Raw genomic sequence first — 23,713 nt, forward strand, 5'->3', positions numbered from 1 at the left:
TTCATTAGCCTGTGTTTACGCAGCATCCATTAGTGTCTGAACGCCGTCTGCTGTGGCCTAAAAAAGCAGATCATTTATAGCCCGCTGACCTCGTCTGTCGGCTCTTTCCTCAGGCTGCTTCAGCCCGGCGTCGATATCAGGACGAGCATCAGACGTGTCGCGTGACGTTTGCTGATCGCCAGCTTCCTGAAATAAACAAGGAGATGCAAATGAGGAAGAAATGAGACTTTGACTTCCTGTTAGACTAGAAGTGACACACTGAAGGGCGTTTCCATCGGAGGGCAGTTCCCTGTAAGATCAAGAACCTTTTGAGGAACTCAGGAAGTCACTCATTACACTCATTTGCTCTGGCTTCCTCCTCCACATACAGTGGAAATTTTACCTTCCTGGAACTTTTTGGTTGAAGAGGGTTAAATTTATCACATTTCCTCAGCAGGGCATTTATGAGGGAGCGGGGGTGTGACGGGGGACGTCCTTCAGGTCTCAAACTGTGTCATCTGTGGCGTCTTAATCTGCACAGATTATTTTACTCGATAAAGCACGTCTGGCTCTGAGAAAATATCTGAGCTTTATGGGAGACTCAGTTTCTTTATGAGAGTCGAGCTGAGCAGGGGCTGCTGGGAGTTGAAAGGTCGGCGCTCTGTGGGAAGCTTCATAAAAACGGGTCTGTTTGTGGTGTGGAAACAATGAAGGAACAAACTGTGATTCAGACGTTCTCGTTCTTCTTGTTTTCCAGATTCCTCAGAATCTCCCCTGTTCAGTCACTCTACAGCCCGGACCCGAGGACACCGGCAAGGTAACCGAACCCCCCCAGCTGTGAAACAGCCGAGCACGGATGTCGTAAATTATCTGTTCCCAAACATCACACCTCAGTTTGAAATGTAAATCTCTGTTTGGGTCCGCCCAAATCCGCCTGACCGAGGGGATTTACAGGCCGGCCTCAGGGGGTCACATAGTAAACACGAGGGTTACGTCAGGAAGGGCATCCGGTGGAAAATCTGTGCCATTCATCCACTGTGGCAACTGCTGAGAGTTCAGGGAGCAGCTGAAAGCACCGCCTCCTGCTCCTGATCGTTAACTCGATGCTTTAACGATGAACGACGAGTTCAGTCCGAAACTGAAGGATGAGAAATGAAAGTTCAAGTTTTCAGGTCCAGTAAATGATCTCAGAGCTGGAGCACCATCATGTGATTCTTCTCTGTGGAAGTCTGACGGAGGGTCTCCGCCCTGTTCACGGTGCATTCAGTGCCCCACCCTGCAGCTGTTTCAGCAGGACAATGCTCACACCCACACGGTCGGAGCAGAGCGGGCTCTCTGGATCGGACGGCGAGCCACGCACATCCCAGTACGCCACATCAGCACAGCCAGTAACTGCTGCACTGCTGCACCCATCCGGTTCCTCCACAGCCGGTCAGCGGACGGGTGGATGCCCGTGTCACGTTCAGATGAGGTTAAACGTCTTTAAAATCTATTAAAACTGGAGTAGTCAGATTTAAACCCCATAGCCTGGTTTATTAGATCAGGTTCCTTTAAAGACTTGATGGAATTTAAACTGAATTATAAAACCTGGCGACTCATTTGTTATTTGACGAAATGAGGAAAAAAACAATCAGACTAACCAACTAGTCTGAAACTAAAACACTCAGATGTTAAGTTACATTTGAGAACCGTTTAAAACTGCTAATGAATGTTTACTCTGGAGTACCAGCATCACACGTTAAACTCCACGTGATCCACGCTGTTCGACATCTATCTAAATCATAAATCGTCCAGACAGTTTTTCTTCTTCTGCTTACCTGAAGTGGGAAAGCCCAGACCTCCCTTTCTCCACTTCTTCCAGCTTATCCGGGGAGATGTCGAGGCGTTACAGGCCGGCGTGTCTCAGGTCTACGCCGAGCCTCCTCCCACTAGGACATGCCCAGTGGGAACGCGTGACCCAGGAGGCGACAGCGTGCAGGAGTAGCAGCTCCACTCAGAGCCTGTCCACCTTCTCCAGAAAGCTAATTTCTGCTGCTGGGATCTGTGATCTCATTCTAATAAGAGTTCACAAAAGCATCAGGATAACATGAAAGGATTTATGCGCCATCTGGTGGCAGATGACTGCATAACATTTAGGACACAATAATTTACCAGCACTGGGGATCAATTAAAATTTTAACAGTTAGATTAAACGACTAGTGACAACAGCGATTGGTCCGCTAGTCATCCACATCCCGAACAATAATAATAACAATAATAATAATAATGATGATAATAATAATAATAGTGTCTTATTATTATAACAGCAGAGTAACCTTTGCAGCTGATGCGAGTCCTGCTGGTGTTGATGGTCTGACAGGTGGACCCACCTGCAGCACGAGAGCCGCTGATCATGCAGCTTTTTACTGTTGTGAGATTAAAAACCTGAAGGTGAGACAGGTGTGAGGCTGAGCTCTTCTCCGCTCAGGTTACTTCAGCTTGTACAAAGGTGAATATTCAAACCCTCCTCTGTTCTGCAGCTGTGTGTTCGACTCTGAAGCGTCGATGAGTTTTCGTGCGTCTGCAGACTTCCTGGTTTTCTGTTGTTTATTTTCTGCATCGGCTGAGTGTTTCACTGATCAGGCCCTGAAACAGCGGCAGGCATTGTCATCAACATCGTAGCAGTGGATGTGTGCGCTCGGTCAACTAAACAACTTGTTTCCTGTCAGTGAGGGAACAGTTCCCATCACTGGCTTTTTTTTCTTTTTGCAAATGCAGCGTTCTGATCCTCAGAGTCTCCTTCAGGCCTGAAGACGTGCAGATCTTTTCTTTCTCACACATTTTGGCTCCTAAAACCTATTTTATTCCTGATTAACAGCCTGACGTTCAGGAGCTCCTTCCAGCGTTGACATGTTTGGTTTTAAACGGGGAGTCAGATGGTGTCGGTTATCTGTGAGGACCGTCGCTGACAGGGTACGATTTACCGTAACGACTGCCTCAGACAGGCCGATAAACACGGCGTTGATTTTTAGCTGAAGCTGTTCCAGCGTCACTCACAGCAGAGAGAGAGACGGCGCAGATCCAAACCGAGCGAGTGGTCTGTATATAAAACAGATAAAACAGGGCTGCGCTCGCAGCGTGTCAGCACAGCGAGGCGTTTTTATAAACACGGTGGCGCTGAGCTGTCCTCTCTCCTCTCCCTGCAGGCCTGTGGTGTTGACTTTGAGATCAGAGCTTTCTGTGCCAAGTCAATGGAAGAGAAGATTCACAAGAGGTGAGTTCAGACCTGCGGGAAGCCGATTTACGAGCTTCACTCAGGAGCTGCGTGGAGTTCAAACCAAGAGTAGAAAAAACTGAGTGTGGGGATTAGCTTTGGTCGTGTTAAACATGAACATCCACCAGTGGAACAGGAAATAAAAGGTCCATTTTAAAGCTTTTCCTATCTTTAATTTCAGTCTAAAGCCAGCCTGTACTCCAGCAGTGCTCTGTGTGGGGCTTTTATTTTGTAGACTTGCAGCACAGTAATCTACCAGAGGCAGTGAAATGTCAGACTCACTGTTTACTTTGGACAAGAGGGTCAGAGAGGCTCTTCTGTGTGTCATACTGTGAGCCAGCCTCTAGTGGACGTTAGAGGAATCAGCGTGCTGAAGCGTGTGTTGTGTGCAGGAACTCGGTGCGTCTGGTGATCAGGAAGGTTCAGTACGCTCCGGAGAAGCCTGGTCCTCAGCCGATGGTGGAGACCACCCGCAGCTTCCTGATGTCCGACAGGTCCCTGCACCTGGAGGCCTCTCTGGACAAAGAGGTGCGCAAACAGCCCCGATACCCAGAAACCAGTCCTTTGTTTTTATGCTAATAATGGTGTTCTGTGTGTAGCTGTATTATCACGGTGAGCCCATCAGCGTCAACGTCCACGTCACCAACAACTCCACCAAGACCGTCAAGAGGGTGAAGATCTCCGGTACGCCGCTCTGAACTCTTCTTCTGCGTTTCTCTGCACGCCGTCATGTTATCAAAGTAACACCTCCTCTGTTTGTCTCCCGCAGTGCGTCAGTACGCAGACATCTGCCTGTTCAGCACTGCCCAGTATAAATGTCCAGTGGCTCAGCTGGAGGCAGAGTAAGTGTCCCTGTCCCTGCATGCTGGTCAAACTGGTTTAAACCAATGTTAATGGATGAAAATGTGATTGTTAGAGTTAACTGGGCTAAACAATCTGAACTGCTTTAAAACCAGTGACAAAAGGTCATGATGATGATGTTCACACCTGTTTAATCTGATTGGTGGAGGGGCGGGGTTTACCTGAACAATTTGACTGACAGCAGCATCTGGTCTCCACAGCGACCAGGTGTCGTCCAGCTCCACCTTCTGCAAGGTGTACACTCTGACCCCGACACTGGACAAGAACAGAGAGAAGAGAGGACTCGCTCTGGACGGGAAGCTCAAACATGAAGACACCAACCTGGCCTCATCCACCATGTAAAACACACACACACACACACACACGCAGGTGTAACACACAGGTGTGTTTGCATAGTCATGTGACCACAGTGCTCTGTGTGTTTTTCAGTGTGAAGGACGTCACCAACAAGGAGGTCCTGGGGATCCTGGTGTCCTATAGAGTCAAAGTCAAGCTGGTGGTGTCCCGTGGAGGGTACAGCAACACACACACACACACTCTGCTGACATCACTTCCTGTCCTCTCCGCCTCAGTGTTTCCTGTAGATGTCATCAGTGGAGTTTGGAGGTGTTTTAATCTTCCAGACGTCACTCAGTGAAACGCCTGAGGCCGAGCTGCACCTGCACGTTTCCTACGTAACGGTCTGACATTTGTCCACGTTCACATGGAAACGCCACACGTCTGACGCGAGTCTCTGATCATATTTGACTTAAAGAAGTACAAAAACTACATGAAGCTGTTTGAAGCTTAAAGACGGTCTGTCTCACCATTGGACGTTAAAGTCACATGACTCGTGATATTAGTGAGGGCAGCTGGAGGTGATGCTAAATTAAGCATCTCTTCGTTTTTTTTCACGGTCGGTTTGAAGACTATTTTCTCGTTTGTTTTTCGAGTGTTTTATTCAGAAAGAGCCGCAGGTGCAGCTCGGCCTCCACTTCCTGCTTCCTGCTCTGCCCTGTTGGCTCGTTGCTGTCGTTGCTCCTCACTGTGTTTGCTTCCACTGTAGGTTGTTGTGAACCTGTCGCCTCCTGCTTTTCATTTCACCTCCCTTCTCTGTGTTTTTTGGCGTTTTGTGTGGCTCCGCCCCCGTCCCCCTCTCCCCCCTCCTCTTCTGTGTGCCCTCCCCCCTCCCTGCAGGCTGCTGCGAGGCTTATTGGAGAGGTAAATGGGACTGAAAGCCTCGCTGTTCATGTGGGGGAACCACAGCCTGGTGTTTAATGTTAACATGGGTTTCTAGGTGGTTGTTGTCACTCAGTAGTCAGTTTGCTCTGATGTGAGTTAATTATCAGCTGTGGGGCTTTAACGGGCAGATTTATCGGGACATTTTTAACCTGTTGGTGGAAAAAGAAAGGAGGCGGGGTTTCCTGCTGCCATGACACCGTGCTTCCTGTTTTCCAGGGACGTGTCGGTGGAGCTGCCCTTCATCTTAATGCATCCTAAACCTCCAGAGCCGCCGGCGTCCCGCCCGCAGTCAGGTGAGTCTCTGCATCCTCGTATGTGGATTCACCATGGCACTGAGCCTCAGTTTCCATGGAAACGGCAGTGTGACGTGTGTGTGTGTGTGTGTGTTTCAGCTGTGCCAGAAACGGACCCGCCCATCGACACCAATTTGATAGAGTTTGACACAAAGTGAGTTTCCAGATTTCTTCAGTTTTATTTTACATACTTACATACAAACAGAAACCATGACAACCAGCATTAACATAACGCCACTGATTAAACTGAGCATGTGTGAACTACAGCACGCCATAACGTGGAACTGACTGACCCTTACGAGGAGCAGCAGTCGGTGTTCAATACCCGAAAGTTTAAAAATCCTAATGAAACAAAAACGGCTGTAAAATGAATCCATGAACGTGAACAACGTCTCCTGTGAGAGCTACGGGACATGACGAGTGGATCTTGAATCTGAAGGCATCATTAATGCTGAAGGGTTAGGAGCTGCCGTCTGTTTCAGGAAAGTTCCAAAATGACAGCAGAAACATCTGGAGCCGTTTACAGCTGCAGCAGATTCACAAACCCGGCGTGAGGTGGAAAAACGTCAAAGCTGCTCAGTTCACACATGTGACGTGCTGTTTGTGCTGAATTCACACATGGCTGTATGGAACCTTTCACAATAAAACTCTTCCTTTTCGTCCTTCAAGCAGCATCTCGCAGGACGATGACTTCGTGTTCGAGGACTTCGCCCGCCTGCGGCTCAAAGGTGTCGTGGACGACAAGGACGAGGACTGCTAGGAGCTGGCCAACCCCTTCATATGCTCGCTTCAAAACCACAACACACACACACACACACACACACACACACACACACACACACACACACACACACACACAATGTTCACATTCCCCGGGGATGGATGAGGGCATATTTGGACGGAGGCCTCGGAGGGGCTTGGTGGTGTTCTTCCTCTCTTGCTTCAGCCATTCGTCACGCCACCTCTGCCATTTTTGCTGCCGTCTTCTCCATCTGTTGTCTCTCGTTTCTCTTTTTTGCTAGAAATTCTAAATGTTAAGCAGCTGCAGAACAGATGTTGGCGCTGTGGATAGGAACCTCTGCTGCTTGTCGTAGGCGGGGCTTTGAGATAGAAAGCAGGAAGCTAAAGAATCAGCAGCGTTCGTCCGCTTTGTTTTTGAATGTTTCCCGACGATCACCGTCCTGTACAAACAGAATATATATTTGAAAAAAAAAAAAAAATTGTTCGGTGGTGATCGCCGCTTTTCTTCGAGTAAATCCTGTAGATAGTTTTTCTCGCGGTGGCTGCAGCGAGAGGAAACAGACGCACACAAACACACACACACTCAGAGAAGTCTTACAAGCGACTGAAGTTCGATTTCACCAGCATCCGCTCTCCTCCTGCTCCAACTGTTGTCCATGTTCAGAAACATTCACCATGTTCTGTCGGCTTTTTTTAATTATTAAAAAAAAACATTCCAGTGCTGACACTTCATTTAAATCCCAGAGATCATTTTGCAATCCTGTTTTTTAAGAAATTACACGAAAAGACGACAACCAAAACTTTATTCACCCTCTCCCTAAGTGGAGCTAATTGAACTCTTTATTTTGGTTTGGATTTAATCCAAACTGTGTTAAACCTCAACAATAAGCTGGCAGTTGTCTGAATACTGTTGGTGGTTAAGAGAATGAAGACGTGTAATTGCACCAATGTGACAGCGAACAAATTGAAGCTAAAAACAAAGCATATAAATCTGAGATGTTACAGAGGGCCTGATCACTGAGAGTCACGATTCTTAATTTGTATCCTTGGTGGTTTTATTTTTCTCTTATGGAACTAAAGAACACTCTAGAGTTTAGTCACACTGGAATCTTTTTTCCATTGAACTTTGGACTGGATTTGGACGTCGAGTCACTGGATAGGTTTTTGACCTTTCTCTGATCTGTTTCTGTTTATTTCACTTCCAGATTTACAGTTAAAGTCAACAAAACTGATGCTAAAGTCTGTTTCTCCTGTTGCTTGTTAAAATAGAAACGGTCTGAGACTCAGTGCGGCCGGTTTAACTCGCCGTTGTCAGCTCGTTGAAGGGAAACTCTGGTGCTTGTTGTTTGGTTTGTTGTCTTCACTCACCGGTCCAAACTCACTTTGAACAAGCATTTAGATGAAGTTAGTTTGAAGCTTCACCTCAGAGTTAAGTCATCACAGGAAGCTGTGCTGTGCCTTGAGGGTTTCACTGTTGCCAACACGATGATCTCTGAACCTTAGTGGCTGACAAGAACTGTCAGCTTTTTTAAAAATGAAAAATTGTTGGTTAAAACGTTTGGGCAAACTTGGGATGTTTCAGTTTAGAAACACTGCGTGGTGTTATTTTTCTCTAATTAAGTTACTGTAAGTTCAATGTAGGTCTTACATTTCAGTTTCAGGGGATAAACCATTAAATAATTTTCTAGTAAATATAACTTTAAAATTAATATTAAACTTTTTTTAATAAAATAAAACAACCACATATTCTTATAATTTCGAATCCATGCCTTTTTGACTCAAATTTAATCCTTAAGAGCTTTTCTTTATTTTATTGTGTAGATTGCAAAGCTACATTTTAAATTAATGTTGTCACAGTTTTCTTTTCTGGAATTATTTCCAGTCTGGTAACAAATATTTCTGTGGCCTTTACTGTTGTTTAGTTTGTACTGTGACGATAAAATATTTGGGGGTTTGCCTGGGATTCGGCAGTATCACAGTTATTTCTACACCATCAAACACAGATTACTTAAACCCCACTATTGTTTTGTTTGACACATTGAAAGATGCTGATGACAGTGAACAGATTTCCTCACTTTAATGTTGACCTGTTCAAATTTGACTTCCTGTTCATGTTCATATTAAACATGGTTGACGTGAATGATCCGTAATCCTGCAGCCAAATGCTCTGTTTTTTTTGTTTTTCCTACTCAATCTGTATGATGTCACGCGGAGCAGATGTCCCTAATATGGTCATCTCAGGACACAGAAACCATCTCATGTTCAGAACAGAGGCAGCCAATCAGAAGAAAGTTGTCTTAAAGTGGAAGTGAGAGCTCAGTACAAGATGAGGATTATTTAGAGCTGTGAATCACGCAAAGCTGCTCTGCTAGATTCTCATAGAGTCCAAGAATAAAACTGCAGAGCTGGTAATGAGCAGTATTGATTCGCTTTTAAATGTTTTTCACACCTTTATTCTATGTATGTGGCCTTTTTTTTTTTTTTTTTTTTTTTCTTAGAAACAAAACGTAATGATCTAAAAATGAAGCGATAAAGCTTTTTTTTTTTTTTTTTTTTTTTTTTTTTTTTTCTTTTGAAGGTTGATGCCAAAGGAAATTTATAAACTTGAGAAGCTGAAGTTGTTTAAAATAGTCCAAAATGAACCAAAGCATCAGCACAAACACAAAAAAAGACCACTAGGCAGTCGTGTTGAAGAGAAATGAACTGAAACTAAAGGCAGCGCTGTGCTGTGTAGTACCACGAGATAGTGCTGTGAGTCTTTGCTGGACCTCTATTTCAAATCTGGTCCAGAGTTAGGATTTAGGTGTTTTGGCGAGTACCCGGTCTGTGTGATGCTTGCCATAATGTCTACAAAACGGGAAGTGATTTCTGCTGGTGGGACGGATACCAAGGAGCAGTTTAAAGTAGCTGCACATTGACTCTCTGCTTCATCTTGTGGTCCAAAGTGCAGCCATGCTGCTCTTCTTCACGTTCTTTTGAAACTTTAGCTCATTTTGGAAGGTTTTAAACAGTTTTTGTAGCACATTTACTTACAGGAAGTAGCTTTTAGGTGCCATGAGAAAAGTGACAGCCAAAATGAACAGCACCAGCGTTTCCATTCTAAATCGACCTAACCAACATCCCGCCTCGCCCTCTCAAGACCATCAACCCATTTAAGAGATCTCTTTTCTTTCCTCCATCCAAACTCGGACACGATGTGAAGGACTTCAGGGTTTAGATGCCAGCTTTCCGAATCTGTTGCTTTTATTCTAGGCTTTATTATCGTTATTATTAATATTATTTTGTTAATGATTTTTGGCCCCAAATCCCCGTACAGATCAACATTTCAGATGAACACGAGCACTGCACTTTCATTGGCCGAAAACCCCGCAGAACTGCAGACATTTTATTTCAGAAGACGAAGAAGAATGTTAACATTTATTTTTCCCTAAAATTTTTTGTCGGGGTTTCACGACTTGAACTTTCTGTTTTGTTCAATTTTAAAACTGCCAAATTTCCCTCCTTCCTTCCTTCACTCAGTCAAACGTTACAGCTGCGAACCTAAAAGAAGACTTCGATGAAGAAGCCGACTCGGAGCATGATTTGAATTCCTTTGTTTGAAATTTTGTTTCCAAGCAGTGCTGTGAATCGTACGAGCTGTGATTCTGTCCTTATTTTGTCGTGCATATGTGGGGTAACTTTGCTAAGTGTGAAAATATTTTGACAAGTGCCACGCCCCGGCCTGTGCGATGCTTACCATAATGTCTATAAAACAGGAAGTGATTTCTGCTGGTGGAACGGACACCAGAACAGATCTATGATTATTATGCTTCAGATCATTATTATTATTATTATTATTATTATGGTGACTTCTTATTATTCTACTGTATCATCATTGCGACCATGATTATTCTCATAATCATTTAAGAGTCTATTGTTTCGCCATGTATTTTTTATGTTGAGATTTTTATTTTAGTTTTCTTTTTATTAAAGGTAAAAAGAACTAACAGACACCGGGGCTCTGCTTCTGTTTTTTTTAATCTCAGACAATGAAGCTGTGAATTATTTGTTGGCAAAAAAAATCACATTTGTATCTGAACAGAAACTAGGTAAAGTCACATGTCTGATTTCGACCAATAAAGGAGGGTGAGACAACAAAATAGGCTACATTTACATTCTTGGAAGTGTGTTTGGAACAATTTATGACATATTCTTGGGTTAAAATGTTTTTTTTTCTGTATTGATGATGGGAACTACAAAAAACACTTGGTCAGCATCAGGCTTTACGGTGAAGAAAAACCGATGATGGGTTTATGAAGACCGAACACTGGTTTTATCTCGAGGACCATTTAAGTGAACATTCAGACGGAGGAAACTAAACCAGACAACAGTCGCCTCAAGGCGCGTGCTCAGTAACATCCAAACTGGTCTGTTACCACAGCAGCAATATTACTGGTCAGATAAGTGCATTTAAAATACCCCGACAGCAAAAACAAGATCCAGCAGAGCGCTGAAGTTTCCATATGAAAATCTGCACTTTATCTGCTGGTTTAGTTTTTTTTTTTGTTTTTTTTTCCTTTAAGAGCATGAACGTAATCTCTCACAGGACAGAACTCAGTTATTTTAATGTTCAGTATCTGTTCCAAGGCTAAATTATGCTAAAGGTGACTTGTACTGGGTGAAGATCATTTTTTCTGATAAAACATACTTTTCATCAGAATACATTAAAGCAGAATAGTACATGCCAAACTGAATTACTCTATTTCCCCCCTTACACAACATCTTAAAACATCATTGAGGACCCAATAAAAACTAAAACAACACAATGAAAGTCAACTACAATGTTTGAACAAAAAGCAGAGGACCCATGACAGAGCCCTGTGGAACTCCACACCTGTAAGAAAACACAAACACCCCACTCTGGTCTCTTTATTACATTTTTATAAATCAAGGGGGAGTAAAATAGTTCAGGTTGAGCCTTTAAAGGCTTTTTAAACATGTGTACCCATGTTTTCTGACTAAAGTAACCCCTACCATTTTCAGAACTATATAATTGTATTCAGTCTATTTTAACACGCAGATTCTCATTAAACCACAATACCTGTGTCTGTGTTAAAGTGAAGGACCCCTCCATCATTCTTACTGATTCTGTAAAACATCCAGATGCCGTTACTAAAAAGTACTTACACCATAATATAAAGAAATGTATTATATATAAAAAAAAGTACCACCACCTTGATGTACAGTTGTTGAGGATTAAATTATCAAACAGACCAAACAGTTTGTGTATACGTCTGTAAACATAATTGTTTTTGCTGTCAAGTTCTAACATGTGAATCTAAGAGGAGTGACTAACTGCTGGACATTAGTGGAATTATTGGTTTTCATTGATTTCATAAAAAACACAAACGTTTGACCTAAATGTTTTAGGGATTTTTTTCAGAAGTTAACATTTTTCACTACAGGACTCAAAGGTGAAACACCTTCAGATTTATAAGTTAAAGTCTTCTTGTTCTAAATGTAAATTTTGGGTTCCAACAACCAGACGTGATCACATCTTTTATTCATTTTATTGAGAATCACTTCACTTTTCCTTTCCCCTGCAGCTTTGAATCCACAGTCCAGCTTCAATCCCGCTGTGAGCAGGTGTCGTGTTCCTCTCAAACAAACTCTGTCAGGAGCCTCTTACAGTCTCTGCTGAGGTTATTTTTTTAAAGGTCAGTACAAAATTGGCGTGACGACGTCGCGTTCAGCGTCATAAAGTGTCGTAGTCGTCGTCGTCTTCGTGCTTCCTCTTCAGCGACTCTCCGCCTGAGTTCTGTGACACCATGTTGGTCGTAATGAGGATGTTCTTGGAGCCAATCAGAGATGGGTTGATGAGGACGTTGGAGACAGCGGGTGTGGATGGCGTTGCTATGGGGACAGAGCGAGCATCGAGGTTTTTATATAAGTAAACTGTTCATTTAAACATGATTCTGTTTGGCCATTAAACCGTTTATCTGGACAGATTTTTGTCCTTGTGTTCAGGAGTTGGTGGAGAAATTTTTAAAGATTTCTTCCGCATTAAAGTGTTTTTCACAGGTATTCATACGTCTGACTCTTGCTCCATCAAAACATGAAACGGAAAAATAAAACAGGTCTGTTCTTACTGGGTTTGGTGGTGGTTGTCTGAGAGGGCGGCGGGATCTGCACGGTGAACCTCTGACCTGTCAAAGACACTGGAGTGCCGACTTTAGTGGTGACCGACTGCACAGACGGCGTCCCTGAGGAGGAAACGACGCCACGCTTTCAGCACCCAAGATCGTACTTCAATACCTGGATTTATAAATCACATAATAATAATAATAATAAAGCTGAAACTCACCAAGCGTAGGCGTGGTCGGCCTGCTGGTGACGGCGCCGACACTGAGGCGAGGCACCGATATCCTGCCGGCAGACGACGACACCTGGAAAAGAAACTGTTGTTAACCACAAACAAAGACGATGTGAAAGCTGAGGATGACCACGAGAGGTTGTGTCTCACCTTCTTCTGTATGGACTTGAGTCTGTAGTTGGGGGCGGTCAGACAGTAGCGGTCTGGGGGCAGCCGGGGGCCGGTGTAGGGTTTGATGAGAGGGAGGGGGGTCTGGTTCTTCTGCCTGGCGACCTCCAACAGGAACTGGAAACACAAAGAGGGTGAAGCAGCGTTTACCACAGATTTAACATCCATCACATCAGCCCCGTCGCCACAGTCAGCTGGTTTCCTGCAGAGTGACGGTCTTAACGCTCAGAATAGAATCTGCAGTCTCCATTTTCCTAACTGACATTCTGGACCAGTGACGAACGAATCCAGAGCTGAATGTCACACCCATCTGTGAAGACTTACATCTCGTGGCGGCGGTGAGGTGAACGACTGATCCATGCGGCACTGGATGGCCAGTCTGATGTCGTCGGCGTCCACGTTGGACTTGTTGGCGTGTGAGGCGTAGGTTTTCGCATCTTCGATGATGGTGGTCACGTATCCTGCGGACACAAACAACAATTGAGTTGTTCAGAGCAGCTAAGCATGATTCACAGTTCAGAATAATCTTTCTTTGTCCGAGAGTCTCAGAATTATTCAGTCGGGATATCAGAGCATCGTTCCCATCGGCTCTGAAACAGAAATAACTTACTGTAGGTGAACTCCAGCATCTGGTTGATGACTCTGGGCTCATACTCTGTGATTCCCATGTCCTTCAGAATCTGGATCATCACCTGCAGAGGAAACGAATAACTTAAAATCTCAGTGCAACAACCTCAGACATGCTCTCAATTTTACTTTTTCCACAGATTTTTACGGCATCTCCCATTTTACCATTTTTACTGTCAGGATAAAAGAAGCAGGATAAAGAAATTATCCCGGAAACGTGGTGCTGGAGCGAGGTACAGTGCCCGGTCTTGTCTCGCAGCACCAAACCAGGGTATTTACAAACACACCATAGGGGTGACTGATGGCTTTACCGAAGCACCAACAGTTCGCGGCTAAAGGCTAGGCTAGGCTAAAGTGCGGCTGCTATTGTTTTGAACGGCAACGTTGCTAAGCAGGCTATCATATTGTACAACTGCACAGGGTCACCAATTAATCAACGCAAATCCAACAACAAAAATCACCACCAGACAACAAACGGGAGAAGAAACTCACCAATGTGAACCAAATTTGCACCAAAATGCCGACAGGCTCGCAGCTAAGTTAGCATGTTAGCCGCTATTGCTTTGAATTGCAGTGTCGCTAGCTAAGACAGGCTAGTCTAGCTAACTACCAACGCAGATGCATTAAAGATTATCGACCAAAGCAAAAAGGAAAGTTGACTCAAACTGTACAATAAATGAAAAAAAGCTCGTTTCTGACCTGAGCATCTTTCGGGATTGTTTTCGGAGCAGACATTTTAACTTCCCTCGCTGCGCCTTCGCTTCCTCTTCTTCTACTGTTTCCGTTTACAGCTGAGCCATTGACCGAAACCGGAAATGAAATAAAACACAGGAACTGCAACTGCTCCGAGTTAAAAGCTTTCAAATTAAACCTAAAATTTGTAAATCAGAAAAATCAAGATTTTATTTTATTTTTTACAATTAAAACCGGATGTCTCGTATTAGGCAGACACATTTAATTAAGAAAACAAGATAAGTAATAAGAAACACTTAATACACGTTTTAAACTTCAAAGTACAATGATTTTAATTTGTCTCTTATTCCCGTTTTAATCATTTTGCTTACATCATGAGATAAGTTTATTATTGATTTAAACTGATGTTTTCTTTCTACTTTATGTCTTTTAAATATGACAAAGTTCTACCTCTAAATATTCATGGTTTAAACTTTTGAGTATCTTTGAGTTTATAACTACACAGTACCTGCAGGGGGCGCCACAGGAAGACATATTGAACTCTAAAGCCTGCATGAAAAATAAGCTAAAAACCAAAGTTATGGAACTGAACCAAACATGTGGAAAACATCTACAAATGTAATTCACTGAAATAAAAACAAGACGAACCTCTGAAACAATCAGTCTGCATTTTTATTTTATTTTTGGCTGCTTGACAAACAAACAAAAATTCAGTAAATTAAAACTCACGTTTTTTTTAAATGGTTGAATATTTCTATGACACTCTTTTAGGAAAAATCTGCTGAATGAAATTAAACTGAACTGAAAACTATAAACTATTCTTTATTGAATCTCACAAACACAAACTTCTGCTTCTTTTTCATTTGCAGGTTAATTTTAGTGACAAATAACGACAACAATAATAATGATAATAATAATAATAATAACTGTGGCACAGTGACTAGGAAAAAAGAAGAAAAACTTGATGACGAGATAAGAAGAAGTGTTTTCTGAGAGGTGATAAAAAGCGCTCACTGTCTCTCACCTCTGAGACTGAAGAGGAGTCTCTGCAGTTTCCAGGTGTTCCTAAAGACTTGATCCAAACACGAGGACAGGAATAACGCGGACACGTGAGGGCAGTGGACGTTACAGCCTGAAGGCCTCACGGTAAGAAGATGAAGCGAGCCGCTGCATGACCAACGTTCTGATGAGACTTTGGAATTCATCACATTTCACCATCACTCTGTGTTTGCTGAGCGAGAAGTAAGACTCTGTTTACATACGTGTACAATAAAATAACATTTATTGAGCTTCAACACTCGACTCAGAGAGCACAAAAGTAAGTCACAGATAAACATTAAATCACAACTTTATCTGATGCCTGATAACCCATATATATCTATGATAATCAGGAATTTTTATTATTTCCCAGGATATTTCCAACACCATTGATGGAGCAGAAATCAAAGGTAACCAGACCTCCACTTTTGGGGTCGCCAATCATCTGCCTCCACCTCACCCTGTCCCAGCATCCTCCTCTGTCACACCTCTGTGCATCCTTACGGCCATTTTTTACTCCAATGAGACCAAAGTTTACAAAAATAACTTGAAGTTTGGTGGTGATGGAGACCATGAACGCATCATGACAGTGTTTACTGAAGCATTTATAACCAGAAGAGTCGCCCCCCGCTGGCCATTTCAAATTATACAGGTTTAAAGGACCGTAGACCTGTGGCCTCCCACATCGAAGACAACTCTGAAATATAGATTTGAGGATAATCACTTGATATCAGTGAGGATGGATGAACATCCGACTCATCATAGCAGGTGTTGTCCTCCTACGTCAGCTCTGCAGATAAGAGTCCCAGCGTGGAGCCAAAACACCGCCAACACCATCCACAGAGGTCTGGGTCATGGACTTCACCCAGGAGCCATTAGAGAAATAAAGCTTTGATATGGAGTCAGATTTTAATAAACAGAGTGATGCTGTGTTCTTCCCACCGCTGAGCTCATCATCAAACACGCTTTTCTCAAATAACCATTCATCAGCTCACCGCTGACAGCATTCCTGTATTTACCCGCAGCGTTTATGACACACATTCTCACCATAAAGCCATGAGAACTGCCACACCTCGCCGACTGTACACTGCTCTGTGTGCACGACAGTGTGTGTGTGTGTGTGTGTGTTTAAATGATTAACCTTTACAGTCTCTAAGGCTCGTAAACGAGGGCGCCCATATCTGCAGAAAACTTCACAGCGAGGCGGAAATCCTGCTGCAGACATTATTTTAGTTTCATCTCACTGACGAATAAATGAGTCTCTGGGTGTCTTCAGTGTGACAGCTTTCCACAGGTAAATGGAGGTGTACTTACACGATGAGCTTTTACTCTGAGTACTCAAAGTGCTTTCTCACTGTTTTCTCTGTGTTAAGTGTGAAATGCCGAACAGCTGAGCATCTCTGAAACACCACCGTCTGCCCGAGTGCTGTTACAGCACAGTGTTGAACCACGAAGAACTAAAACAGCTCTCACAGAAAACCCCCCAGTAATGAGCATGTTTTACAGTGACCTTTGACCTTTATTTGTGACATAACAGTTACCACACTGAGTGTAAAAAAGCCTCAAACCTGCTCTCATTGTTATATATATGAAATATAAGTTATATTATTATAATGCTGAACATTTTTTGTGAGTTCAATCAATATAATCATGATAGTATGGACAAAACATTAAGAACACCTTGCTGCTTGAGCCTGAGGCTGCAGGCGTTCCTTTGACTTTTAGCATCTGTTGCAGTTTGTTTGTCGCCTGCTTCCCTTCTTCCTCCAGCTCTCACCGCCAGTGTTGGGGAGTAACGGAATACATGTACCACCGTTACGTATTTAAAATACAAAATATGAGTAACTGTTTTCTGTTACAGTTACCATTTAAAAAGGTGGTATTCAGAATACACTTACTTTGTTGAATACACGGTGGTCTTTTCCTGTTTCATATGTTAGGCTATGCTAGGGTGACCATATTTTGATTTCCAAAAATGAGGACACTTAACTCAGTCATGAAGAACTTGCTTAAAGAAACATATTTAACATATTTAATCGATGCCTTCTCTGTGCGGTTAATGAATTGTGAAATAAAATTTGTCATATAGGCTTTTACAAGTCAACAAGTGCAAAAAAAACCAAAAACAAAAACTTAAAAACCTCTGGAATTAAATAATGGTACCGAAATAATGCCTCATCTGCATAAGAAAAATGACCAGTACTGGGTCAGTATGAGGGCTGGACTGGGACAAAAAATTGACCAGGGCATTTTGACTACAGACCGGCCCACCAGGTATTAAAGCCATAAAGCCTTTGAATGAAAACAAATGCTGTTGTGGCAGTGATGTACACGGTCTAGTTGGTATATTTATGATTTCTACATCTTTTATATCAGATGGAAACTTTGGTTGCAAGATTCAGATAATTATTTATTAAAAGCGAGACATTTTAAATGAGAGTAAGAAAGAAAAGTATTTCTTTGTGCCCCCCTTTCCCTGTTAATGCCCTACCTGGCCCCCTGGCAAAACTTTGCTAGACACGCCCCTGCACAGTTACCAGCTGTCAGCTACGTAGAAAAGGATCCTGGTGTTATTTGTCTCTCAGAAACAGTTCATAACTTCCCTTCAACTCATTCATGTCACCTAAAAGGTAAACCTGTTTCTCCATCACCTGTTCAGCTCTGATGATTCAGTAAGGACATCTCCTGGTTTCATCTGCATGTTTCCCTCTCACCAGATATCCAAACTGATATCATATCATATCAGTAACATCATAGCACCCACCCAACTGTATAGAAACTCTGTCATGCTAGCTCGTACGCAGTATGAGTTATTGTAACTGACTGTAAAACGTCAGCACAACGAAAATAAACTACACCTAAACTTGGTTTATATCTGACCCAGATAGACTGCAGGTCATAACTTCTTACCTGAAGTTTAGTTCACCTGACACTCGGACCGGCAGCTGCCTCGGGTCTCTCCTCCTCCTGCCTCCCCTTTCCCTCATCCACCTGCTGGCCTCGTCACACACATGGGTCCTCTGTCGGACTACAGGAAAACCCGGACATTTTTATCAATCTCAAAAATCCCCCCGGACGTCCCGGACAGAACGTGAAAAGTGGACATGTCCGGGGAAAAGAGGACGGTTGGTCACCCTAGGCTATGCCCTCTCTTATTTTGGTAATTCCACGCCGATGGAAACCCAAAACACACATTAAGAGGCTCTAATACCTGTGTCTCAATCTCGTGGCCCATGTCACCCCTACTTGTGGCCGGCATAATGACGTGAAGAAATATTTTTTAAAAATTGTTGTTCAAACAATTATTTAATATGAAGGCAACAGGCTGAGTGTTGCAGGCATCGCCCTAAAGAATGTAGCCTGATGGGCAGTGTCGCCCAGTTGTAAGTAAGCTATTAAGACTCGACTGTACACTGTGTTCGTGTTTTCCTCCCAAACAATAAGTTCCGTTGGAGCAGCCTTTCAACGCCTCTCTCTGTCTCTCGCTAGCAAAGTTGACCCAGACAACAAAGTAAAGCTAGTTTTCAGCTACGAGCCCGACATGAATCCGACGTATCAGCCAGAGGTCCCTTTACTACGGTTCGGAGCCGCGGACCTGTTTTATATACGCGCGGAATAGTTTTCTATGAGATCGCTGCAAAAAGTGCAGCCTTACCTAATGTCCACCTACTGTTACTCATTTATATTAAGATTTAAACATCTAGTTGGTATTGGTTTGACTATTACCTTCAGTAATAGTAATAAATCACACAGCAATAGTATTTATGTAGTTTTAAAAAGCATGATAATATATTAAGTAATCCAAAGTATTCAGAATACGTTACTCTCATTGAGTAATGTAATGGAATACGTTACAAAACACATTTTGGGGCATGTAATCTGTAATCTATAATGGAATACATTTTAAAAGTAACCTTCCCAACACTGGTTGTCGACTCGTCCTGGTGTTAAAAATCGCACTCAGTCACAGGTGCAGTCTGGGTAAACAATGGTGGAGGGGGTGGGTGTGGGAGGGGGGTGAGGGGCAGGAAGAGCGGGCCGTTAGCATGCTTTAGCAGAATTTGCTTTTTCAGCAGGCAGCAGCAGAGGTGTGAGTCCTTCTCGGTCATCCCAGGGTCATGACCTTTAACCTCCCCCAGGTGAGCAGAGGCTGGGGTGTGCAGTAGGACACGAGTTAATAGTGCCGTTAAAGAAAATGCAGAGACGATTACAAAGCAAACAGTGACTCATGTTTCTGTCACCGCGGGTAAATTAAAGCCCTCTTTCATCAGCCTGCTCTCATATGACCTGATTAAAAGGACAGCAGAGACCCCAGTTACACACCTGTCAGAGTGAGGTCGACAGGTGTCTGTCCCTCTGGGGTAAGTCAGATTGAGCCTCATGCAGGGAGGGCCTCAGTGAGCTAATCAAATATAAAAACACACATAAATCAACTAATTGGCGTCGTCGCGCTGCGGGATGGGCTGCTTTGATGGCGCAAACGAGCGTGTTTGTTCTTGAACTTCAGTCGCCATATTTCCACGACACTTCGGCGGCTTGTCATTGATCGAGGTCAGGACTAAATGCTGGACTCCTGCACCTACATTGTCTTTTAGTTACTGGTTAGAAAGCTATTGTTGGCAGTTATGGATAAATTAATGCACCAGTAAATGCGGTGTGAGCCAGCTGTGTCTTAAAGCTCATGAACATGCTCCACATACATAACTGCAGATATCATGACCCTGATATGTGGGTCAAAAGGTATCAAGATATTATTTGGTCCAAACATCACCTGGGCCCAGAAAGTGAAGCCAGTGTGGAAATGCCTAAAACATGCATTCAATCTAATGACCAGCAGGGGGCAAACCAACTCTGATTGTATAGAAGTCTATGAGAAAACGACCCCACTCACCACATGAACGATGACCCCAGAAAACACCTCCCTGATGAGGTTATTGCATCACGCACTAGTTTCAAATGTTACTGAATAAAACATGATGCTAATTTTGTAAATGATGGCACAGAGAGGTATGCTTTGGCCAGCATCTAGTGGCGGTCGGAGGTACTGCACTTTGGTTTCAGGCACAAAATCTAAACTGTGAATCAAACTTTGTGCCTGTTAAAAGATAACTGAGAATGATGCTGTGGTATTCAATGTGTGCTTTTCTGTTTGCTCGTCCGTCTTTCTCTTTTTGCTGATGTGAGGGTAAAGTTTGTGCAGGAGTAAAGTCTGGGAAGCATGAGCTCTGCAAACACTCGAAGAAATGATTCACAGAAAACTGAAACCTGCAGGCAGAGCAACAACGAAATGTGATGATCTCTGTGATTGCAGCTCCCTCGTACATATAAAACATTAAGATGATTGGGGATATAATCAGGACACGAGTGTCATATAAAATTATACAAGGGGCGATGAACTCCGAACGGCCCATGACTTCCTTTTACTTTTTTTGCTGGTTAACTATTGACTGTGTTTAACAGCCTGGAGGCCAAAGAGGAAGAAACAGAGAGCTGAAACTCTTAGAGAAGGGAAATCAAAATAATTCATCCTTATTTAACTCACAGGTGTTGATGCTGATGTTTGGTTTCTGTTATTGGAGCTGTGTGTTAGCATATAAATTGTTTCAGGGTAAATACAGGTGATGGTTTGGTTGGATGAAACCTTAGCAACAAAAAAAACCTGGATGTATGACAAAGTGTTTTAAGATTATGAGCTAAAAAATGATTCTGACAAAATTTCAATTATGATATAAAAAGTCAAAATCATGACAAACAAATTATGAGATAAACTGTTGACAGTAAAAAAGTTTACATTCTCAAGTGTGCAGAGAAAAAAATGTAAAAGTCAAAATCAAACCTAAACACTAATTATTTGATTATTTTTGCCTGAAAGAACATGAAAACTTCCAGTATGAGTCTCAGTTAATGAGTTTGCCTGTGTAAGTTAAGGACACTGGTACAGTTCCTGCTGTTCAGATGGTCAAACACCTCAAACAGATTAGACAGTGAAAACCATTGAATCCTGACATTAGAGAAGCTGGAGGAAGTGTTTAACATTTGTGCTTTAAAAATGAATAAAATATTTATTTCCTTTTTTAAATTTTTGTCTGGATGTTTAACGAGTGGGTCAAAATATGTGTTTTAGTTTTCAGGCAGAATAAAATGAATGAGAAAAAGAAGAAGACTCTGTGTTTCTTCAGCTGTTACCAAACATGAACTTGGACGGGAACAAGGTTCTACAAAGCCGTGTTGAAACCTCCGACACTATCAAGGGGACGAAGGTTAATGAGGGGGAAAGGTGAGGCGGGTGGGACTCACACTAACCTGCAGTTAAACTAAGATCTATAAACTGCAGGTAAAAGCAGGTGAGAGGTGCTCAAAGAGTTCAGAGAGTCACTATGGCAGAAAAAAGGGTTAACGTATAATATGTGTGTGTGTGTGGTTCTATTACAGTAATTATCATCATTGTCATTACGTGTTGGTGCTTTTCATTGTGGTCCATCTTTGCTTTTGCTGCTGATGTGAGATACAGCCATTTAGTTCTTTCATATTTAGCCATGTTGTATATTACACATACAAGATCAGCAAGAACCCCAACAATCAATTTCCTATGAGCATCACTTGGAGAGGGTGGGGAGGAAGAACTGCCTTGAGACGTATTATGATGTGATACAAGATATAATGTAACACATTTGTAATGTGTTACATTGAACACTGGATATCCAGCATTTTAATACAACACAACAGGTTACAATGTAACACACTATGCTAACACTGAATACTATCTAACATATTTATTTTACCCCATTTTATCTGTGACACTGTTACAATGTAACAGGATACAATATGACACAACAACGCTGCTGAAGAGTCTGAAACACTGTAAAACATGTAATGTGATACGCAGTGTTGGGGAGTAACGGAATACATGTACCACCGTTACGTATTTAAAATACAAAATATGAGTAACTGTATTCCGTTACAGTTACCGTTTAAAAGGGTGGTATTTAGAATACAGTTACTTTGTTGAAATCAATGGATTACACGGCGGTACTTCCCTGTTTCATATTATCGCGGGTCAGGACTGTTTGGGTTTGTTTGACAGCTACGTTCTGTTGTTCCAGGCGGCAGCGTTACGGTTGCCATGGTTACAGGGTGACGCGCTCTCTCTCTGCGTGTTTCCTGGGTGAGAGAGCGCTTTTTTGTTGTTGTTGTTGTGCTAAGCTAAAAGGCAGAATGCTACAGGCATAGCTCTAAAGAATGTAGCCTCATGGGCAGTGTAGTCCGTGCTGCAGGGAGAATGGACTACCATACACGTTATGTGTCTGTGAGCGAGGGAGGGAGAGAAAGGAAAAGTCCGAGCTGTCACGGAGCAAAAACGGGAGCTGGAAGCATGTAAATATAATAATAACCACTGCAGCCAAGAAGAGTGCCTGACGAGCCCAGCTGTAAGTAAGCTATTAAGACTCAACTGTACACTGTGTTCGTGTTTTCCTCCGGAAAAAAATAAGTTCCGTTGGAGCAGCCTTTCAACGCCTCTCTCTGTCTCTGGCAAGCAAAGTTGACCCAGACAACAAAGTAAAGCTAGTTTTCGGCTACCAGCCTGACACGGAACCCACCGTGTTAGCCAGAGGTCCCTTTACTACTGTTCGGAGCCGCGGACCTTCAGTAACAGTAATAAATCACAGCAATAGTACATTCACGTAGTTGTAAACAGCATGATAATATATTAAGTAATCCAAAGTATTCAGAATACGTTACTCTCATTGAGTAACGTAACGGAATACGTTACAGAATACATTTTGGGGCATGTATTCTGTAATGGAATACATTTTAAAAGTAACCTTCCCAACACTGGTGATACATCATGTTTAATTCGCCACACGGAAACTGTTGTTGACTTTAAAACCCCTTCTTGATACAAAGTACTATATATTTTTACAATAACGGACATTCAAAAAGTGTGAAATATCAAATATTAAAAAATATGTTTAAACTGTAACCATATATTATTGTATACTTCCTGCTCATGAGAACAAAAAAATACAAACCAAACATCAACATGGTTAGTCACAGCAAGGTGCTCAGACAGCTGCAGCTACCATTATTTTAATGGAAACTCAGAGATGATAAGCCAAACAGAGCATGTGAAGATGATGCCAGGCTGCGTCTACCTGTGGCCTAATTGGTTGTACCTGTAACAGTCAAATAAGAGCCGTGCTGGAGCCTGACTGTATGACCTTCGTTTTGGTCGTCGTGTAATTTATTGACTGCTTTACGTTCGATATTTATGACTTCAGGCCTGAATACAGTGCATTGTCCTTTCTGACAGGAGCTTCTTCCTTTTTCCCACAGCAGCTAACAGTAAGTAAATAAGGAAGAAGTGCATGATGGGAAGTATGAGCAGCAGTAAGTTTCAAAGACTCAAATATGAAAACTGCAGTTATGATAACATACCATTTTCCCCCAAACATCAGATCTGACACCAGACGAACTCTGAATGAGAGC

General features: G+C 42.7%; 2 protein-coding genes across 6 annotated transcripts in view; one reads left to right on the forward strand and one right to left on the reverse strand.

The window, feature by feature from the left end:
* LOC100697215 (arrestin red cell) overlaps window positions 1-10,338 on the forward strand; it is a 24,955-nt gene extending 14,617 nt beyond the window's left edge. Inside the window, exons 7-18 of one of the 5 annotated variants that reach the window (XM_019363712.2) lie at window positions 737-796; window positions 3,165-3,232; window positions 3,625-3,760; window positions 3,832-3,916; window positions 4,002-4,074; window positions 4,294-4,431; window positions 4,523-4,606; window positions 5,270-5,293; window positions 5,531-5,607; window positions 5,707-5,761; window positions 6,277-6,407; window positions 6,444-10,338. In XM_019363712.2, the coding sequence (XP_019219257.1) occupies window positions 737-796; window positions 3,165-3,232; window positions 3,625-3,760; window positions 3,832-3,916; window positions 4,002-4,074; window positions 4,294-4,431; window positions 4,523-4,606; window positions 5,270-5,293; window positions 5,531-5,607; window positions 5,707-5,761; window positions 6,277-6,367 (891 nt within the window). In that variant the 3' untranslated portion in view covers window positions 6,368-6,407; window positions 6,444-10,338. Of the gene's footprint in view, window positions 1-736; window positions 797-3,164; window positions 3,233-3,624; window positions 3,761-3,831; window positions 3,917-4,001; window positions 4,075-4,293; window positions 4,432-4,522; window positions 4,607-5,269; window positions 5,294-5,530; window positions 5,608-5,706; window positions 5,762-6,276 lie in introns of all 5 variants that reach the window. The other 4 variants (XM_003459537.5, XM_005465114.4, XM_005465115.4 and 1 more) reach the window with 4 other exon arrangements.
* taf9 (TAF9 RNA polymerase II, TATA box binding protein (TBP)-associated factor) lies at window positions 9,281-14,348 on the reverse strand. The gene is made up of 7 exons (XM_003459530.5): window positions 14,195-14,348; window positions 13,479-13,560; window positions 13,193-13,329; window positions 12,851-12,985; window positions 12,692-12,773; window positions 12,477-12,590; window positions 9,281-12,240 (listed from the first exon to the last, which is right to left on the reverse strand). The coding sequence occupies exons 1-7, from the start codon at window positions 14,228-14,230 to the stop codon at window positions 12,083-12,085; spliced, it is 744 nt and encodes a 247-aa protein (XP_003459578.1). The 5' UTR covers window positions 14,231-14,348; the 3' UTR covers window positions 9,281-12,082.
* Between the last annotated feature and the right edge of the window lie 9,365 nt (window positions 14,349-23,713).

This window comes from Oreochromis niloticus, linkage group LG10, assembly GCF_001858045.2.
Source record: "Oreochromis niloticus isolate F11D_XX linkage group LG10, O_niloticus_UMD_NMBU, whole genome shotgun sequence".
NCBI classification, from domain to species: Eukaryota; Metazoa; Chordata; class Actinopteri; order Cichliformes; family Cichlidae; genus Oreochromis; species Oreochromis niloticus.